Source organism: Harpia harpyja, chromosome 3 (genome assembly GCF_026419915.1).
Source record: "Harpia harpyja isolate bHarHar1 chromosome 3, bHarHar1 primary haplotype, whole genome shotgun sequence".
NCBI classification, from domain to species: Eukaryota; Metazoa; Chordata; class Aves; order Accipitriformes; family Accipitridae; genus Harpia; species Harpia harpyja.
This window is the reverse complement of record NC_068942.1, coordinates 74,587,345-74,604,668: the sequence shown is the minus strand read 5'-3', so window position 1 is coordinate 74,604,668 and position 17,324 is coordinate 74,587,345. Positions and strand designations below refer to the sequence as shown.

The window sequence follows — 17,324 nt, the reverse complement described above, 5'->3', positions numbered from 1 at the left end:
GTCTGTGTCTATCAAGGTTTTTAAGATCCTGAGCAACCTGGTCTTTCTTGTAGCTGACCCTGCTTTGAGCAGGAGGTTGGGCTGGAGGCCTGCTGAGATCCATTCCAACCTGAACTATGCTATGGTTCTAGATAAGGGAAGAGGGAGCACAAGAAGTGAAAATCAGTAACTAGTACTTGCTTGGTCTAGTCCTCCTTAGGTCTCTTTTCCACTTAAAAACACAACTCTTGCTCCCTATTTCTTTATCTTCAATTTGTCTAGTCTAGTAATAGTACTTTATTGTCCAGGAGGAATTTTATTGTGAGTTATTTTTGGACACTTGTTTTTATTTATTTCTTCTACAGGCAGCACTGGCCTCCTTGATTCCTCTGTGCTTGTTGCAGATTACCCTTTGACTTTCTTGCGTAGATGGTACGATAATGATTTATTGTACTGCTGCGGTGTTGGAGGAAGAATGCTAGGACTACCACATATGTGATTAGCAAAAGTAGACTCTCCCTTCAGAGTCCCCAGACTGAAGGCAACGCTTTAAGCGTAGAATGAGAGGAAGCTGCTTAATTTTGATTTGTGTCTCTTTTTGAACTGCAGTCTGACAAGCTGGGTTTGGTACATGTTTGTAGTTTTGTGTATTGTCTTTCGAGGTTAAACGTAATGTTCTGGTTGCAATATGGATCCAAAAAATAAGAAGTTTCAGTTTATTGTGTGGAGAAGGGTAAAATAGAGTATGTTTTAAAGACTATACTCATTTGCCTCAGTTTGTAATACCCTTTGTTCATTTAAAGTTATTAACATGTTGACTGCATTTGCCTTTATTGCCCCTATGCAAATTGCTATGTTGATTGAGTTAATTTAAACAACCTGGTTGGGACCTTCAGGCATTACTATACTAGAAGTGTTAATAATGAATCAAATAACCACAGGTGCCTCTTTCCCCAGCAACAGACACTCTCCTTAAAAACTCATTTGCTTTTCATGCTTGCTTAATTATTTAGGCAAGCAGCCATGGATGTTTCACAGTGTGAATTCTCATCGCGTTCCAACTGCCCGGTCTTTGTCTTTCTCAAAGACGGAATACCTTAACCACTGTCACCATTTGTAGTATTTTTCCAGAATGCCACACCATGGTCTTGAAAAGCCTTTTTGGAAATTTCTCATGGTGAAAGGGTATTGATTTATAAATTTATGGAACTTACGGTCAAGCAAAATCTTTCATTCAATGATTGCAGCTTTATTTTTTGCTACAGTCCAGAGGTAAAGTGACCTGGTAACTGTAGGAATGGGAGATTCCGTTTCCCAAAGAGAGTTTAAAATTCTGGAAGGTGTTAGACTGATGAACAGGTGAATTCCTGTGTTTCTGGAAATGAGGTATTTGTTGTTGTTTCTAAAGTGGAAGTATATTGGTATTTGTGAACACATCAGGCATGATGTGAAATCAAGAGGAAATTATGAAAGGGTAAGAGTCCCTATGAAAGTGTCCCTTTGAAATTAGCATCTGATGACTGACAGATGTGAAATGAAAAGACTGTGTCTCCAAAAAATACTGTGAAGGGCAAAGAGTATAACAAGTAGAAGGATCTTTCTGTGAAGATGAAACTGAATAATTGAAAGCCATTCATTCTCCAAATGCCCCTTTTAGCTAATATAAAGTGTTCTATAACAAGAGCAGAAATTACCTATTGGTAAAGGACAACATCTTAGAGAATCTTAAGTTCTCCTGTAAAAACTTAAGGGTAAAACCAGGTTTTTTTGCAGTGCCTTGGTGAGCACATACTTTTTGTCTGAAAGATGTCTTTCTGCTGAAGACTAGTTGTTTTTTAAAAAAACTACTCAGTGGCAGGTCCATATGTTTGTAAACTTACTCTGTTAAATGTGAACTGAATGTAAAATAATATGGTAAAAACTATCAGGGTATGCAGATATTTTAAGATATCCCCTCTGACAGAAGTCAACACCACTCTCCGTTGTATTGGGTGTTGATGCTCAAACCGAGTGGTTGCATCAAGTTTAGGAAATTTTAGTATCTGATGAAAGTATGCAAACAAAGAGTGCCTGTCCCATGAAAGTCTATAAAACAGTTGTTACACTTTGACAATTTTGACTGGGGAGAGTTTGGGGAAGTGCTGTTTTTCAGTATGACCCTTTTAAATTAAGAAGGGGGAAAAGAGGCCAAAGTTGATGAGGTAAGCTTTAAAGCTGCACCAATTCAAGTCTAAGCCAGAGGCATCCTTTTAGAAGGGCATTTTTGTTTATTCACCATTCTAAGGACTCATATAAAATTAGGCTTTATGAATGCAAATGTCATATGGTTCTAAATTTGGAGCGTTAAGCTTTTGATGGATTGGAGTATATGAATTTTTATAAGAAGTTCTTAATGAAGAAAGAACTAGAAATTAAAGTAGGCCTCTAAATTAATTCTCTTAATTTTCTAAACTTAATGGAGTGCAAAAAACCTTACAAATGATGAGAGTAAAGAAAGACTCTATCTATATGCCTATTATGTATCACATCTCATCTGTCACAGGATCTGTGTGTGTGTGCATGAGTAATAGTTGAAATTAGTGACAGCAGCATAAAATTTTAGTGAAAGGGCCTTCTTCCACTAAACCCAGAAGTTCTTAAATATCATGTTTCAGCAGTTCAATGCCATTACAGATTTCTGGGTGAGCTTTATGCTATTTTTAATTTCCCATTTATGAGAAACGCCCCAGAACCTGTGAATATCTGGTAACTTTTAAAGATGAGAAGCGTATTGTTTGAGAGGGCCTGAAGTCTCTTTTCCTACTGATTTGCCAGGAAAACTGGAAGTAATTAAATATTCCTGATTCTTTTTGTGACTTACCCTGGCATTAAAAATGCGTAAGCTTCATGAGGAAAACAATATAGAGCATGTAATCCACTGTATATTATGCTTTTTTTCTAAATTGATAGTAACCAGAAACTGCAAAGAAATGCACTTGTGATCAAAAGAAAGAAATTCCCTGATGTATCATTTCGATTTGAATTTATTATTTTGTGTAAATACACTGCCTACACCTTGAAGTTGGTCATAAAACACTGATGATGTGGGTGAAGTGGAAAAGCAGGTTAGGTTTAAGTACATTACTTCTCAAATAGACTATGGATCTGGAGACTTTTAGTTAGGCCAAGGAGAGGAGGCTAAACAGTCATTGAGGAATTTTATTATGCATTTGTCTTTGCTTTTAGATTTAATTCGGCACCCACTTTGATTGTTAGAACTTCACTAAAACACCCTGCTTCATTATGCCTCTTCATACTTACTTGTTCTTTGACGATTGCATTTATGGAAAGTGCTTGGGAGGAGTCTCTTAGAGTGACATGGTTTGATGAGGACAAACGTCAAGTATTTGGATGTCGTGACAAAAAAAAGCCAGAAGGAGAAATACTTGTCTGAATTTGAGGGTGATTTTTTTTTTTCTAGACAAAAATGAAAGAACTAGATGAGTTTGTGAAGCCTGTGATGGAAACATCATATGTACTTGGCTCCACTGAAGTAACTTTATTGATTTGTGCAGTGAGATTGTCCTTACAGAACAAGATCTAAGTGATGAGGTTTAAGATTTATAGTAACTTGGTCGGCCAACTTAGAAGGCTGAAACTACAGCCAAACCCCCATTCTTTATGTTAATAATTTTTAGACAAAAGGTCAAAACAAGCTGTTCCAAGCTTGCAGTGAATCTAGAGCATCTAAAGCCAACTGAAACACTGCAGATACTTTGCTGTAGTAATGTCTGTTCTGTCTCTGTGGCTCATGGAAAGTCACATGCTCTCAAACTCCTATATGAATTACCAGATTCAGTAGGTGCTTATTTTTCTGTATAAAATTTGGTGACTTACTTCCTAGGAAATATAATTATTCAAAGGGTATATTTTGTTCACTTCCCTTCCTATAGAATAGTATTTCTATGTTGTCTGGTATTTCAGGAAAAAAAGGACAATAAAATTTAAGACTATACTTTTGTATCTTCTAGGCCAGTCCAACCATTGGTCAGACACAACATGGAAGATACTCAACACTTTGCACTAGATATGGAATGAATTACCATCATGTCATGTACACTTGATTGCGCAGTCACTTTCAGGATACATGATCATTCTGAGGATTTCTTTGAAATTCTCATTTTAAAAATCTTTTGAATTTGAGAAGAATTCACATTAAGAACACTTTCACGTAAAGAAAAATTTTTAAGTGCTAGGTTAAAATGTGTCAGTATTTTTTTTTTTTTTCCCTGTTTAAATATATATATTTTTGCTAGCTTGGTAGAAGTATCTGTACACTTGGGAGGAAAGGCTGCTTTTAAACTAATGTTGGTAAAGCTCTTTTGTGAAACTGAAAGAGAATATACTTAGTAACAGGATTTTTTATTTCCATAGGCTTGTACCATAATCAACAACTCAGTTGTGCAACTGACTGCTTAGTAAACACCTTCACTATCCTGGCATAGGAAAGAGGGGGGCAGTTCTGTTACATGAAAGCAATAGAGTATATACTACCCTAAAAAAAAAAAAAAAAAATCTATTTATTTGGAGTGTAGGAGGATGGAGTTTTTTATACTAACTTTGACCTTTACATACGCCTTGGGGGGGCAAGGTATTCATGGAGCTTCGTGGGAACATTTGGGGCTGATTGGGAACTGAAGTATATCTTGCCTTTCTTGCTGACCACAAAAACACATCTTAAGATAGTGAAAGAAAACTTCCTCAGACTTTTAAAATACAAATGTAGTTGCCTATGCTATAAATTGCAAATCAGAGTATGAAGAGTAACTTCTCCCCTCAGTTTACATCCTCCCGAGCGCAGCAGTGAAGGAGGGGAGGGGAGGGGAGCAGGGCTCAGTCCCCGGCTCCTTAGCAGGTTTGGGGTGGTTTAGGGTTTTTCTGAATTTATTTATCTTTTTTTAATGTAGGGTGATCTGGGGCAATGTCCAAACAGTAAGAAATGACAAATAACCCTGGGGGCATGTAGCACCCCTCCTTGCTTTGGTGGAAAAGTCTTGGTGTGTGCTTGTGCAATACTTAATTATCCCACTTCACATGATCATACAGAGCTGAAATTTGTACTTACTTGTGAGTGTTTGCTCAGGTTTTGTTACATTACAAGATAAATGACACGTTATATATACTGATATTATATTAAAGTCTACTTAAGGCTTTAAGATGTTAGGTGACAACTGAAAAATTGTGCCAGTACTGCAGAGCAACACTGAGCCCACTGAAGAGCATGACGAACAACTTTTTTTTTTCTCAGTATAAACTTAGGCTTTGATTTACACTGCTAATTTGTGCAGCTTTTGACAAGCACCACGTATTATTCTGTACCTATGAATATTGCTTGTATTACTTCAATTGAATTTTTTTAAAGCAGGTTGTTTAAGATTTCAAAAGTTGGGGGTTTTTTTCCTTTCCATATAAATGTTCTATTAAAAACATTTGTGGTTTAAGATTTAAATAATGTTTTTTTGTCTTTTAATAGGTAAATGTCTACGTGCTGGGAAAAACTTTCCTTCTGTTGGCCAGAGAACTCTGCATAAATGCTCCAGCCATAGGTATTTTTTTTATGAGTTGACTTTGAGTATTTGGGTGGATTTTCTGCATGGTTATTTGACAAGAATATATATGTATGTGTGTATATATACATAGTATTGTGTGCTAAATACCAAAGTGGTAACTTAAAAATGAAGCTGGAATCAATCCAGGCAGAAGAGCATTGTGCTGAATTGCTGACTATGAGAGTCTGTTCTATGTAAGAGTTTTTTGGGAGCTAGATGCTATTTTCTTTTACAAATAATTTTGTTGCTTTTTCCGAGAGTAGTTTAGGCTATTCTGAGACAATGGGCTGCTGTGTAACAAATTTGTGTGTGTCAACAAGCTCGCACAGGCCTGTCACACTTCAGTTCCACAGAGATGCAACATTTGATAAATATTTGCCAAATTTACTCTCTGTCCATCACCTGTAGCTGAGGTATTCAGTGCTTGAAATACAAGTGCCTTGATGGAAAATGAGGAGCAACTTTTTCCAAGCATGTGAATACCTTCTTAATTAGTAAGTCATCACTGAAATCATAACAGTGATAGGAAGGTGGGTTTTAACCAGTCAAAAGGGTAAAAAAGCTATTGTCTAGGCTGCAGCTTTTAAGCAAAGGGAATTCATGCCAATTCCAGTTAAAAGAGTGTGTTTATAGAGAGGTCTTGTGACTGTTACCCACCTCTGTGCAGGAGTTTTCTTCTGTATCTTTACCCATTGTCACTCCCACTCTCCTTAATCTGTACCGAAAGAATCGGATGCCTTTGTGTTCAAGAACAACACATGCGTGCCCCTTCAGATGTACTCAGCTGGGCACATATCTGCCTGCCTTTGCAGCAAGAGAACCAGCAGCTCACATACTGAGCACCATCGTAACAGCGTCCAGATAGTATGTGGCAGTGCACAGCTACCAGCCATCGTGGTGTGCTGGCTTCGTTAGCGTAGCCTGATGTCTGGTAAAAAGTTCTTGTTTTCAATAATTCAGTTGCCTTCTTATTTTTCATTACCTTTTTTTTTTTTTTTTTGAGAGAGAGAGAACAGACAGAATTTGTATTGCAGCTTAGTTTCAAGGTGAAAATTAATGCAGCTTAGGAAAAGAGAAAACCCTTCTAATTTAAAGGTAGAGGTACTTGTTAAACATCAGAAAAAATCCTGGTTTAGACTGCTGTTTGAGTATTCCTTCCGAGGTCGTTATGCAAAGTGAGATTTATAAAAAACAGTACGTATTTCTAATTGGCTCATCTGTAGTGATTGTCAGACACTTGAGAAAAACCACCTACTTTTCTCAGAGTGATAAAAGTTAGGGGTACTAGCTCTAAAATGACTGCTGATAGTGGATGGGACTCCGTTTTTAGAAAAAAAAAAAAATAGAGGGGGAGGAAAGATCCAGCAGCTTTTATTTAAAGTGGCTTGTTTCTAATTAGTAATTTTGAGTGAACTTAAAGAACATACTACAAGTATTTCTCTCATGTCTGCTCCTAAATGTGACGATGGGATGTATATTTAGATAGTGGCTGCCGGTATTACAGCTCTGGGCTAAATCTGTGATGAAGCCTGTCACTGCATTAAGCTTCATCCGTATGTCTTGACTCTGGCCATTCAAGTGGGGTGCAGTTTGACAGGTGCAAGAGTCAGTGTTGCTGTTTGCTGGGAAGGCTGGAGGTTAACACAGATGATGCGTGTGAATGGGCATTAGAAGCTTTCAGATATAACCACAGGATGATTTTGATCAACTTTGATAACACTCATTGTTTGTCTATCTTCAGGTTAGGCAACACACAAAAACCCCTGAGCTTCCACATATGTCAGCTCCCTTTTTCGTGAAGGAAAATAAAGGCTGCTGATGGATAGTCTCAGTTACCAGGCAAGGGAACCTTCGTATTTGCAGTGATAGCTAAGGCCCTGCGTCGATGCACACAGTGGACAGACTACAGTATCATCACCCCTGTTAACTGTACTATAGATGAATTAACAGACACAAGCCATAAGATCAGCAATAATCAAGTACGCAGGATTTAGGGCAAGTAAAAATGTTTTATATTTCACAGATTCATAAACTGCTCTAGTTTAGAACATTCTGTTTAAGTCAGCTGCAGTCTGCAAGTTAGTTATCTATATACAAAATAAATGCACAGTACGTGCAAAATTTAACATTTTTCTGCTTGTTGCAGTCTTAATAATTAAGTCAAATAGCTTATGAATAAATAAAATAAGATTAAATTCAAGAGCATTCCTTCACTTATTTGTATAGCCTGATGTAGCAGATAGGTAAGTAGCGTAACATTCCATACCGCTGCAAAGTTCGTAGTAAAACTGAAAAATCCCTTAATGTGCATCATCGCAGTATTGGAATACAATCAAGGTGAAATGCATCATGCATAGAAAATGAGCTCAGGTATTTGTCCTCCTTGTACTCCGGTTCCATTAGTACTGTCCGAGGAGCACTGGAACTGGAAGGTCACTTTCCCGCACTGCACTTCAGTCATTCCCTCTTGCCCAAAGTAACTGAGTTCGTTACCGTCAAGAATAGCACTTACATTGTAAAACGTGTCTTGCTCGACCTGCACAGGGTGTTCAAACCACACAGAGAAAGTGTTACTGGAGCCATCGGAGGTAAACTTTGTCAGATTTTGAGCAAGGACAACTCCTAAGCGCTTCAGTTCGATTTTGACGCTGTATTCAGCTTTGCCACAGCTTGACCCATACAATCCCAGTCCTGCTATAAATATCCGTTTGTCTACGGCAAACTGAATACTGTCACATCGCCCTCGGTACCTCCACTGATTGCTGCGGTACGCAGATGACTGAAACCGATGGCATCGCTGAGGTACGAGTCCTTTTCTTTTTGTCAGTGGAAACTCTAGTTTGGGTTTATTTGCAGCCGTGTACCATAGGAATATGTTGTGAGTTTCCTCAAGGGTGAGGATGTCAGACTGGGCAGCTCCGTTGGCAAACTCTTCCAACGTCATGGTGGGAATCCGCACCAAGTACAAAGCTTTTCCTAATACACTCCTCTTGTTGCGTGGCGTAACCGGCAGCCCTTGCCTTTTGCATTCAGCCTCTGCCCAGTTGAGAACGGCCTCGAAAACTACCACTTCCTTGGTGTTGAGTGCCTCCCGGGTTACAATGATCTCTAGTGTTTGTTGATCTATCTCACAGAAGCCCTCTGACTTCAGTGCCATTTCTGCTTGAGCATCAATCACTTCCCAGCAGCGCTGTGTCAGCTCTGGCTCCTCGAAGAGCCTGCTCTGAGACAGCAGGACACAAGCGTTCTTTGCTTCTAAACTGGTCTCCAGAAAATTGACGCAAGCCTTTGCTAGGGCCGGCACGATGTACTTCTTGGCAGCATACAGCGTCGCCAGAACTGTGTCAGCTTCCAGGTCTATTTCGTCACTATACATGTATCTAGATGGGGGAAAAAAAAAAAAATATAGGCCGTGAAAGACTGATCTACAGTCATCTTTGCTGGCAGAGAATTTGACATTCAGTATTTGTCAGCACATGAAGCAGACAGTAATAAGTGCGTATTGCACAATACCAATTAGGAAATGTGTATTTTATAAGCTACTTTGATTCTGTCCATGTAATTAGCAGACTTGTAGTGGCCACTTACTTTAATAGGATTAGAAAGGCTGCAGGTTCCACATCTGGTATATGGATTTCAGATTTGACCTCTGCGAGATCGCCATAAAACATAGCATAGAAGACAGAGCTACCAACTGCCAAAACATACTGGAAAATAAAGAGAGAGAGAAGCCTCAGTAATACGTATTGGTAATGGCTGAGTGTGCTGGCTTTTGATAAGAGCTACACTTAGGGAAAGTTAAAAGCTGCAGTGGAGGCAGAAGACTGTCTCAGACTGTTCCCTGTAATTGCACTGTATGTGAACTACTTCTGGGATTAGACAAGAGCTGTAATGGGGGGGCGGGGGGGGGGAAAGGAACCTAGTCGGAAGGCAGGGGAAGAGGGCGATATGCACAGCAGTATTAAAAAGCCAAAAATGATCTGCACAAACCTTATGGGCAGGAACTTTCTTGGATGCCCCTGGCGGGCCCACGATGAAGTGAACGTCAGCCATGAGTTCGTTATTGAACATCAGCGCGTTCCTGCAAGCGAGGGGACGGGACGGGGCAGGGGAGAAGCCCCGTTAGCCACGGGCAGCCCCTCCCTCACCTGCTGCCCCAGCCCCGCCGGCACGCAGCCGCCCGAGCCTCCCGCCGGCGTCCCCCGTGGGTCCGTCCCGTCCCGTCCCGGGGCGGCCCAGCCCTCACGCCTGGCCTCGGCGCAGGTGCCACGGGGCCGGGCGCCGCTCCCACCCGCCCTCCCGGGGAGGGTCCGGCGGGGCCTGGCCCTTACCTCTCCCGCAGCGTGGGATGGAAGGACTGCCAGTTGGCGCTCTCCAAGTTGTTGTTGTTGAGGTTTTGGAGCTGGGGCGGCGGGGGCGGCTGGGCGCTCTGCTGGAGCTGCAGGGCGTTCTTCTTGCTGTTGGCAGCGGTGGCGGCGGCGGCGGCGGCGTTACTGTTTGCGATGTTGGTGTTGGTGCTGGCAGGGTAAAGTTCTGCAGCCATCTTCTTCTTCAGGGACAGGGGCACTATCTCATAGCATCCTGGCACCTTGGCGTTTGACCTCACGCTCTTTTTGGACTTCTTTAAGGTCTCTGGAAGCAGAAGAAAAAAAGTCAAACACTTCATGATCCTGCCATTGAGGCAACCATGGGGCAGTGGCATGAGCAAGAGAACTAACAAATCCCAAATGCGAGTCCCACTAGCTCGGTATTTTGTACGCTTCTAGATGCAGGGCGGCTTTTGGTTTGTTTTTTTTTTGGTGTGTGTGCGCGCTCTTTGGTTACAAGCCCGACGCACCTTTCCGGGGGGAAAGGGATGCTGATGTATCGGATCGGTGCCAGCGCTCACCTTGGCTCGAAGGGGGGCTCCCAGCCTCCACGGCACTGCCACGATTGCAGTGGGGAACCCGAGCGGGGCTGGCAGGCAGTTCCTTCCCCCGAGGAAAGAGCAGAGAAAAATAATTAAAAAAAAAAAAAAAAAAAAAAGCCAAGCCACAATCCAGCAACAAAACCCCACAAATCCAGCCGAGGCGGTGGGTCAGGAGCGAGAGTCAATCCACAAATCCTCCGAGTGCAGCAGCCCGGCGAGGGTGAAGCGCAGCCAGCCGCCCGATCCCCGCTGCCAGCGACCGCGCTCCGCTCCGTCCTTCCCCGACCGGCGGGGGCACATCCGCGGCGGCCGCGCCGGGCCGAGGCGGCGGCTCTCTGCAGTCCCGTTCCCGGGCGGCCCCGCTCCCCGCCGCTCGCACCAACTTTCCTCCTTTCCCCGCGGCGGCCGCCGCCACACGGCGCTGCTCCTCCGCGCTACCTCCCGCCCGCGTCGGGGGCGTTGCTGGCCGCGGGGCGCCCCGGCTCCTCCGCGGCGGGCGGGCGGGCGGCGCTGCCCTCGGCGCTCCCCTCGCGGCGGCAGCGGCGGGATGCGGCTCGGCGCGGCTCTGCCGGGCCCTGCCTCCGCCTCCCGCCCTAATAGGCAGCCGCCGCGCCGCGCGTCACGGCCGCCCGCGCCAATGGGGAACGCCGGGGCGCGGCGGGGGGAGCCGCCCCCCCGCCCCGCTGTGGTGTCAGTCTTCCGCGGCCCGCGGTGTGCCCCGCCCCTCGCCGCGCCCGCCCGGGGGCGCTGCGCCCCGCGGCGGCGGGCCCCGGCACGGGGGCGCGGGTACGTGCGCAGCGCCGAGCGCCGCTGAGCCCGGCCCAGCCGGCGGCGGGGGGAAGCTCCGCGCTCCCGTGGCGGGGAGGAGCGGAGCGGGGCGGGGCGGGCGGCCCCGGGCGCCCACCGCCTTTCCCGGCCGGCCCGGGCGGGGGCGCCGCAGCGCCGCGCAGCGCCGCGCACAGCCCCCCGCCGCCGCCGCCGCCGCGCAGCTGCGCGGGGGAAGCCGGGCCGCCGCGCTGCACCGCCGGGGCCGGCGCCTGGGGCGGCTGCGGGCGCTGGGGGCACGGCCGGGGCGGAATTGGTTTAAGTCAAGGAAAGTCGCAGGGGTTTTTTTCGTCCCCTTTTTTTCGCAGCCCCCAAGCCGCCGCCGCGCCCCGGTTGTGCGGGCCCTCCGGGTCCGGGCCCCCGCCCGCCTTCCGCGGGTGTTTCAGCGGGGACTGACCCCCCCTCGGCCGCCACCCCGTCCCCCCCGTGTCCGTTCCTGTTCCCGTGGGGGTGGGCTGGCAGCGGGGCACGGCACCGGCTCCTCTCCTCGGGCCTGCTGTCCCGGTGTAGTTGTTTTGGTGGGGAAGTCACTCTTTTAAACAGTTTCCGAGAATTTTCTCTATATTTCCGTTAATGCCTACGTGGTATCGGTGTTCTTCCAAAAGTCCGAGTCGTGAGTGGGCTAGGGAGAGAAGGGAAGGGCTTCAGAAAAACAGATGCTCCCTTCTTAAAAACTAAAATGAAGTTTTTCGTCTATCTGCTTCACGGCCCCCGCAGTCACCGTTCAGGAAAACCGACGGGTTTTGCCCCACTTGGAACTTGCTCGCTCCTGTGCAAGGGTTTCAGTCCCAGGTGTCTCCCTGAAGGCAGAGGGGACTCGGTGCTTCTTCAGTACCCGTGGAAGGAATCAACGTGTTTGGGTTTTACAACTTCTCAAAATTACTATGTTTTTTTTTTTTAAATGTTTGCATCCATGCAGGACATGTTTATGTTAACCTTGGCCCTGCATTTAATTTATATATTGGTAGTATTACTTTCTAGCTATTTATGGCCTCTTTGAGGCTTTTCGCTTAAAACCCACCGGTATATTCATTTTCTGGCTGTTTGGTAGCTTCAGAATTTAAATTAACGATGTGCGATGTTTTGTCAAATGACCTGTGGGCATGAATGCCAGCAGAAATGTCTGAACAGCTACAATGCGAATGTGTAAATGCTTCCGAAACTGGGGTCAGAAGAAAAAGCTGTGAATTGCCTTGCTCTGCTCCCCTCCAGTGGCCAGAGGAGCTGAACTTGGGCCCTCTCCAGATAAGAAGAGATGGAAAAGCAAACTGGGCATTTCTTTGTAACATCACACACGTTTCTGTAGCGCAAAGAGGAAAGTTTAAATGTCTGTTGAATCTCAGGCTATTACTTCTGAAAGGGTGTTTTTGTTGTTGTTGTATTTTGGAATTGGTCATTTCTGTTGAGTACAGTTCTATAAAATCATACTTGGAAACGCAGAACAACTGCCCTTAAGAGTCATGGGGATCAGTTAATCTTCCCTAAACTTTTGATTTTTAGGGTCATGTTTAGGAGGTGACTGCGCTCTGGCATTTCTTCAGTTTTGGGGGAGACGTCTTTGGAAGTTTTTGCTTGATAAATGCTTTCATTTAAATGCTTCTGCAGGGCTGACAGGCGTAATCACCTACGGTGTGATCTCGGTAATTGTGGATAGCAACAGGGCATCATTGTTAGAACTTGGTGCTAAATGAAACTGCTTTGATTAATTGTAAATCCGTAAGATTGTTCCAGTGTTTCAAGCTGAATTTTCATCTTTATCAGTTTAAGTACCCACATAGGGGATCAGCTAAGGAAATTGAGTTGAGACTAATAGTTAACAATTTACCATACATCATGGATTTTTGGTCCAGTGATAAAAGGCTGGCAGGAAATGAGAAATTGATACCTCAAATAAGAGTAAACATGTGTTAAGTGTAGCTTTTACAAGATGGTTTGATAAATTATAAATGGGTTTAGGAAAAGCACAACCTGTACTGACATATTTCGGTTAGTTTGAAGCTGATAACACCAACACTTGAAATAAGTTTATACATCTGAAGGCAGATCCGTGGCTGATGTAAATTGTCATAGCACTGTTGACGTTAATTAGGTTCCAGCAATTTATGCCAATGGAGAGTATGTCTTAGGATCTGTAATAAACAGTGTTCTGTGTTGTTGGAATACGAGACTGAGAAGGAGCTGGAATTAACTTTGAAGGTGTAAGTAGACTTTTGTTAGGGACATGGGATTTTAAGCAAACAAATTTCTTTCAAAGCTTAGTTTGTAGTTAGGTGTGAGATGACACATGCAAGTTACCTTATATGTTACTTTGCAGGAGATGTTAAAAGTTTTGGGTCTAAGTTATGTCCTCATTTTACAAAAGCGTTGTATGTTATGTCCTCATTCTGCAAAAGCTTTGTGCATAATTTCACTGATAGCCGTAACACTGCTCATGTGTCGGAGTCAGCATGTGCAGCCTTGGACCCTGAAAAGCATGTAAGAAAAACTTCGTGCAGTGCTTTAAAGGTCTCTTGTCTATAAAGCAAGAAAGGATTTTGGTTTAGCTTAACTAAAAAGGTGCTTCTAAAGCTTAGTGATCAGAGGATCTGGCCCAGCAGCACAGTCCATGTTGTTTGCCGAGACGTGAACCAAGCCAACAGTGACAGCCTTGCAGTACTGCTGCTCAAGTACTGCGTTTCCTAAATCAAAGGTTAGGATTAGAAATAATTGTATTACTTTCTGTTGCAGATCCGTGTTTATATATTCCTCGTTTTGCACACATGCTTGAGTTTGGGGATAAGAACCACGAGGTGTCCATGACGGCTCTAAGGCTGTTGCAGAGAATGAAGCGGGACTGGATGCACACCGGCCGCCGGCCTTCTGGGCTCTGCGGAGCAGGTATGTGAGACACTGGGTGTATTGCTTCCCCCCGCAGTGGGTTGGACAGGAGAGTCTGGGAGTTGGGAACAAATGAGGACTTTCTCATTTCCTTGGGGATGCCATGTTCTCTGGGTTTCGTGCTGTCAGGCACCTACAGATTATATAGGTCTTCACAGAAATAGTTTCTGGAACTCAAACTTCATTTTCGCCCTTGCTCCTACATTACTTGCTTAGATCCTTTGTATCTCACTTTTTGGATTTTTTAACCTCCTTTCTGGTGCTCTTCTCGCCCACACTCTCTGCAAGCTCTAGCTGCTAAAAGGTTTTTTTGTCAGCTAAAATGACACCATTAGTGCAAGCGCTTTGATTTGTGTCTTTACACAGTGTCTTATGCAAGAAATGCCCTCTTTGACCTGTTCTGTGAAATTATTTTCCTCTCCTTCTTCATCTTTTTCAAGATCCATTGCTGTCATGATGCCTACAAAAAACCTACCAGTTTGGGAGGGCTAGGTTGAAAGGTAGTCAGTACCAGCCGGTGAGGTCAGAGTAACGAAGAGCGTAGATAGTCACAGAGTTCATGTATGTGCTTTATTTTATTTAAAAGATCTTACATGTGCATGCTGGAATGAGAAATAGCGCTCAAACCTTAGGGAACCCAGGCCTATGCAATCTTCTTGAAATTTCTAGCCTCTTTGTTAATAGTACTTGCTTATTGCACCTTGCTAAAAATTTGAGTACAGACTCCGGGAGACCAGCCTGGTCTTTGATTCACTACATAGACTATATCCACACGAGGAAGTAATTTGATTCAACAGACATGGATCAATAGATTGAAGCAGGTGGTGCTGAGTGCCCTACATCCATCCATGCAATATGCAGTTCATGTGGTGTACCGTGGACTGGGTTTAGTTTGGTTCCCTGGCCTAAATGTCTGCGTCACACGTTGTTTGAAGGACTAGCTGTTAGTTCAACCCCTGATGTTCCCACTAGGAACTGGAGCACTTTAAACGTACACCTGAAGTGGAGCTCTGGTTTGGTTTCCTCTGAAAGGAAGCACTTTTGCATGCTTAAAACTGTTCTGCGCACTGAGCCACTGCACGATGAGTAGGTGTGATGCTTCAAAACGGAGCTAGTGCTCTGACTCAACACACTAATGTAAATGCAGCCAGTACTAGTTATCTAGCTGTATAGAGGGTCTTGCAGGAGAGCATTTGGGCACTAGCAAGACAGTGATAGTGGTGACAGCGGTGAGGATAACAGCTTAAGCAGATTCAGCGTTTCACTAGAGACCTTTTTATTCAGGATTAGTAAATTCTGCTAAAAAGATGATAACTTCGAAAATACATGATCAATGAGATGTATATTTTAAGTAGCTGACCATGGTTTCCCAAATATTAAAGCATAGGATTTTTCAGGTGCAATTTGCAATCAGCTTTATTGGCTAGGGAGCAAAGTTTCTGAAGTCAAGTCAATCACCTGTATCCAGGGACGCAGCTGAGCACAAGCATTTACAGGTCTTTAGCTGAAGGCAGGGACAAAGAGAGGGTATAGTTATTTGTTTTCTGCTTTTCTTTGGGAAATTTTCCTCTTTTTGACATTGACTTTCTCTGCTTATTCTCTAGCTCTGCTAGTGGCAGCAAGAATGCATGATTTCCGACGTACTGTTAAAGAGGTCATCAGGGTGGTCAAGGTTTGTGAGTCTACATTAAGGAAAAGGTCAGTGCAGTCTTACTGCTTTTATCTTTCGTTTACAGTACTGAAAAGTGGTGTAGTCTAAAATGAATGTATATCGGAGAAAACCAGGTTCTTTTCCTTTTCAGAAGTGCCAAGAATAAAATAAGTACAACATGTTTTAGCGGGTCATTTTTAAGTACTAACACCTGTCTCTTATGTAAGGCCTCACATGCTTAGCAAAGATGGTAAGGAGCACTGTGCCCATTTAACAGGTGAAGAGTTGAAGGCAAAAAAACGTTGTGTCAGAAGCGTTAACAGTGTTGTCATGTCCTCAGAAGAAATAATTGATTGATTCTCAAAGCTGAGGGTGTACTGTGGGATTTTTTTTTTTCATTAATCTAGAATACAGTGCTGAAAAGTCTCATCCTTTAGCTGTTATTGAACAGAACTTTTCAAAATATTTTGCTGAAATGTTCATTTTTGATAGTGTTGCACTGCTAATAAATAGAAGACAGCGCAGTGCGTCTAATGGTAAGTTCACTGGAGGGGTCCAAAGTGGAATTAACAGCAGAATATGAGCCTGAAAGTGGGAATTTCCCAAGTACTTTTGACATGTTTTTTTTTTTTTTGAAGATCTAGTAGTATTTTCCATATTTTGATGAAGTAAGCAGTCACCCTGTTTCCCTCATTTTAGTTTTGAAAAGTTGTAACATTTTCTTTCCCGTAGGTTCAGTAAAAAAATGACCTAACTGTGAAATACCATGCTTTCTGTTGCCCTCAGTTGGAAATTTTTCTACCACCAATATATTCTGAAGTTTGTTCCACCAAGGTCTGTCTTTAGAAAGCTCCCCTGGCATGTCTCTTTCTCTCCATCTCACTGAGACCAGCTTAAGCACATCCAGCCGAGTCTAATACTTGTTAATAATGCTCACTTCTTCATTGTGAAAAATATTTTTCCCCAGATCTTCATTTGTGGAACAGGAGTGATGCTATTTCCCTACAATGCGTGTATGGTATAGGGATAAATTTAAAGTGTTTGAAGTGCTTCAAGGTACTACAACTATAAGGATGGAGCAGTACAAATGCCACTTTTTTTATCTTGTCAACAGGTCATGTGTTTTAGTATGTGTTTTGTATGATTAATGATGTATGCACCCACAATCTACTTCAAGATGCTTTAGTTAAATAGTTAAAGAGTTTGTTCTTACTAAGAAAATAAGCATAATAAATTAGAGTTGGAAGGAAAATTAATTTGAGCAATTGTTTCAAGCGAAGAAATCTTACTTCAAAATTCATGCTTTGAAATGTTTACTCAAGTCACACACATCAACTAAAATGACAGCGTTATTTACTTTGACAGGGTAAATGTGACAGCTGAATTATTTTCAGGCAGCTATAATTACAACTATTTATCATGAATCTATAAATTTGATTGATGTTTTTCAAATAAGAGCATGTTATATAGTATTTAACGAAGACAAATAAAAAAA

General features: G+C 43.3%; 2 protein-coding genes across 6 annotated transcripts in view; one reads left to right on the top strand and one right to left on the bottom strand.

Annotated features, from left to right (window-relative positions):
- BRF1 (BRF1 RNA polymerase III transcription initiation factor subunit) overlaps window positions 1–17,324 on the top strand; it is a 178,306-nt gene that overhangs the window by 75,324 nt on the left and 85,658 nt on the right. For all 4 annotated transcript variants that reach the window (XM_052783394.1, XM_052783393.1, XM_052783395.1 and 1 more), the window contains 3 exons: window positions 5,492–5,564; window positions 14,029–14,178; window positions 15,783–15,876. In XM_052783394.1, coding sequence (XP_052639354.1) covers window positions 5,492–5,564; window positions 14,029–14,178; window positions 15,783–15,876 — 317 coding nt within the window. The remainder of the gene's footprint in view (window positions 1–5,491; window positions 5,565–14,028; window positions 14,179–15,782; window positions 15,877–17,324) is intronic.
- On the bottom strand, window positions 7,557–11,058 carry BTBD6 (BTB domain containing 6). Of its 2 annotated transcripts, XM_052783398.1 has the most exons (5): window positions 10,456–11,057; window positions 9,899–10,199; window positions 9,558–9,648; window positions 9,156–9,274; window positions 7,557–8,947 (listed from the first exon to the last, which is right to left on the bottom strand). In XM_052783398.1, the coding sequence occupies exons 2-5, from the start codon at window positions 10,108–10,110 to the stop codon at window positions 7,915–7,917; spliced, it is 1,455 nt and encodes a 484-aa protein (XP_052639358.1). In that variant the 5' UTR covers window positions 10,111–10,199; window positions 10,456–11,057; the 3' UTR covers window positions 7,557–7,914. The 2 variants fall into 2 exon arrangements, with proteins under 2 accessions (XP_052639358.1, XP_052639357.1); XM_052783397.1 differs by having other exon boundaries at window positions 9,899–11,058.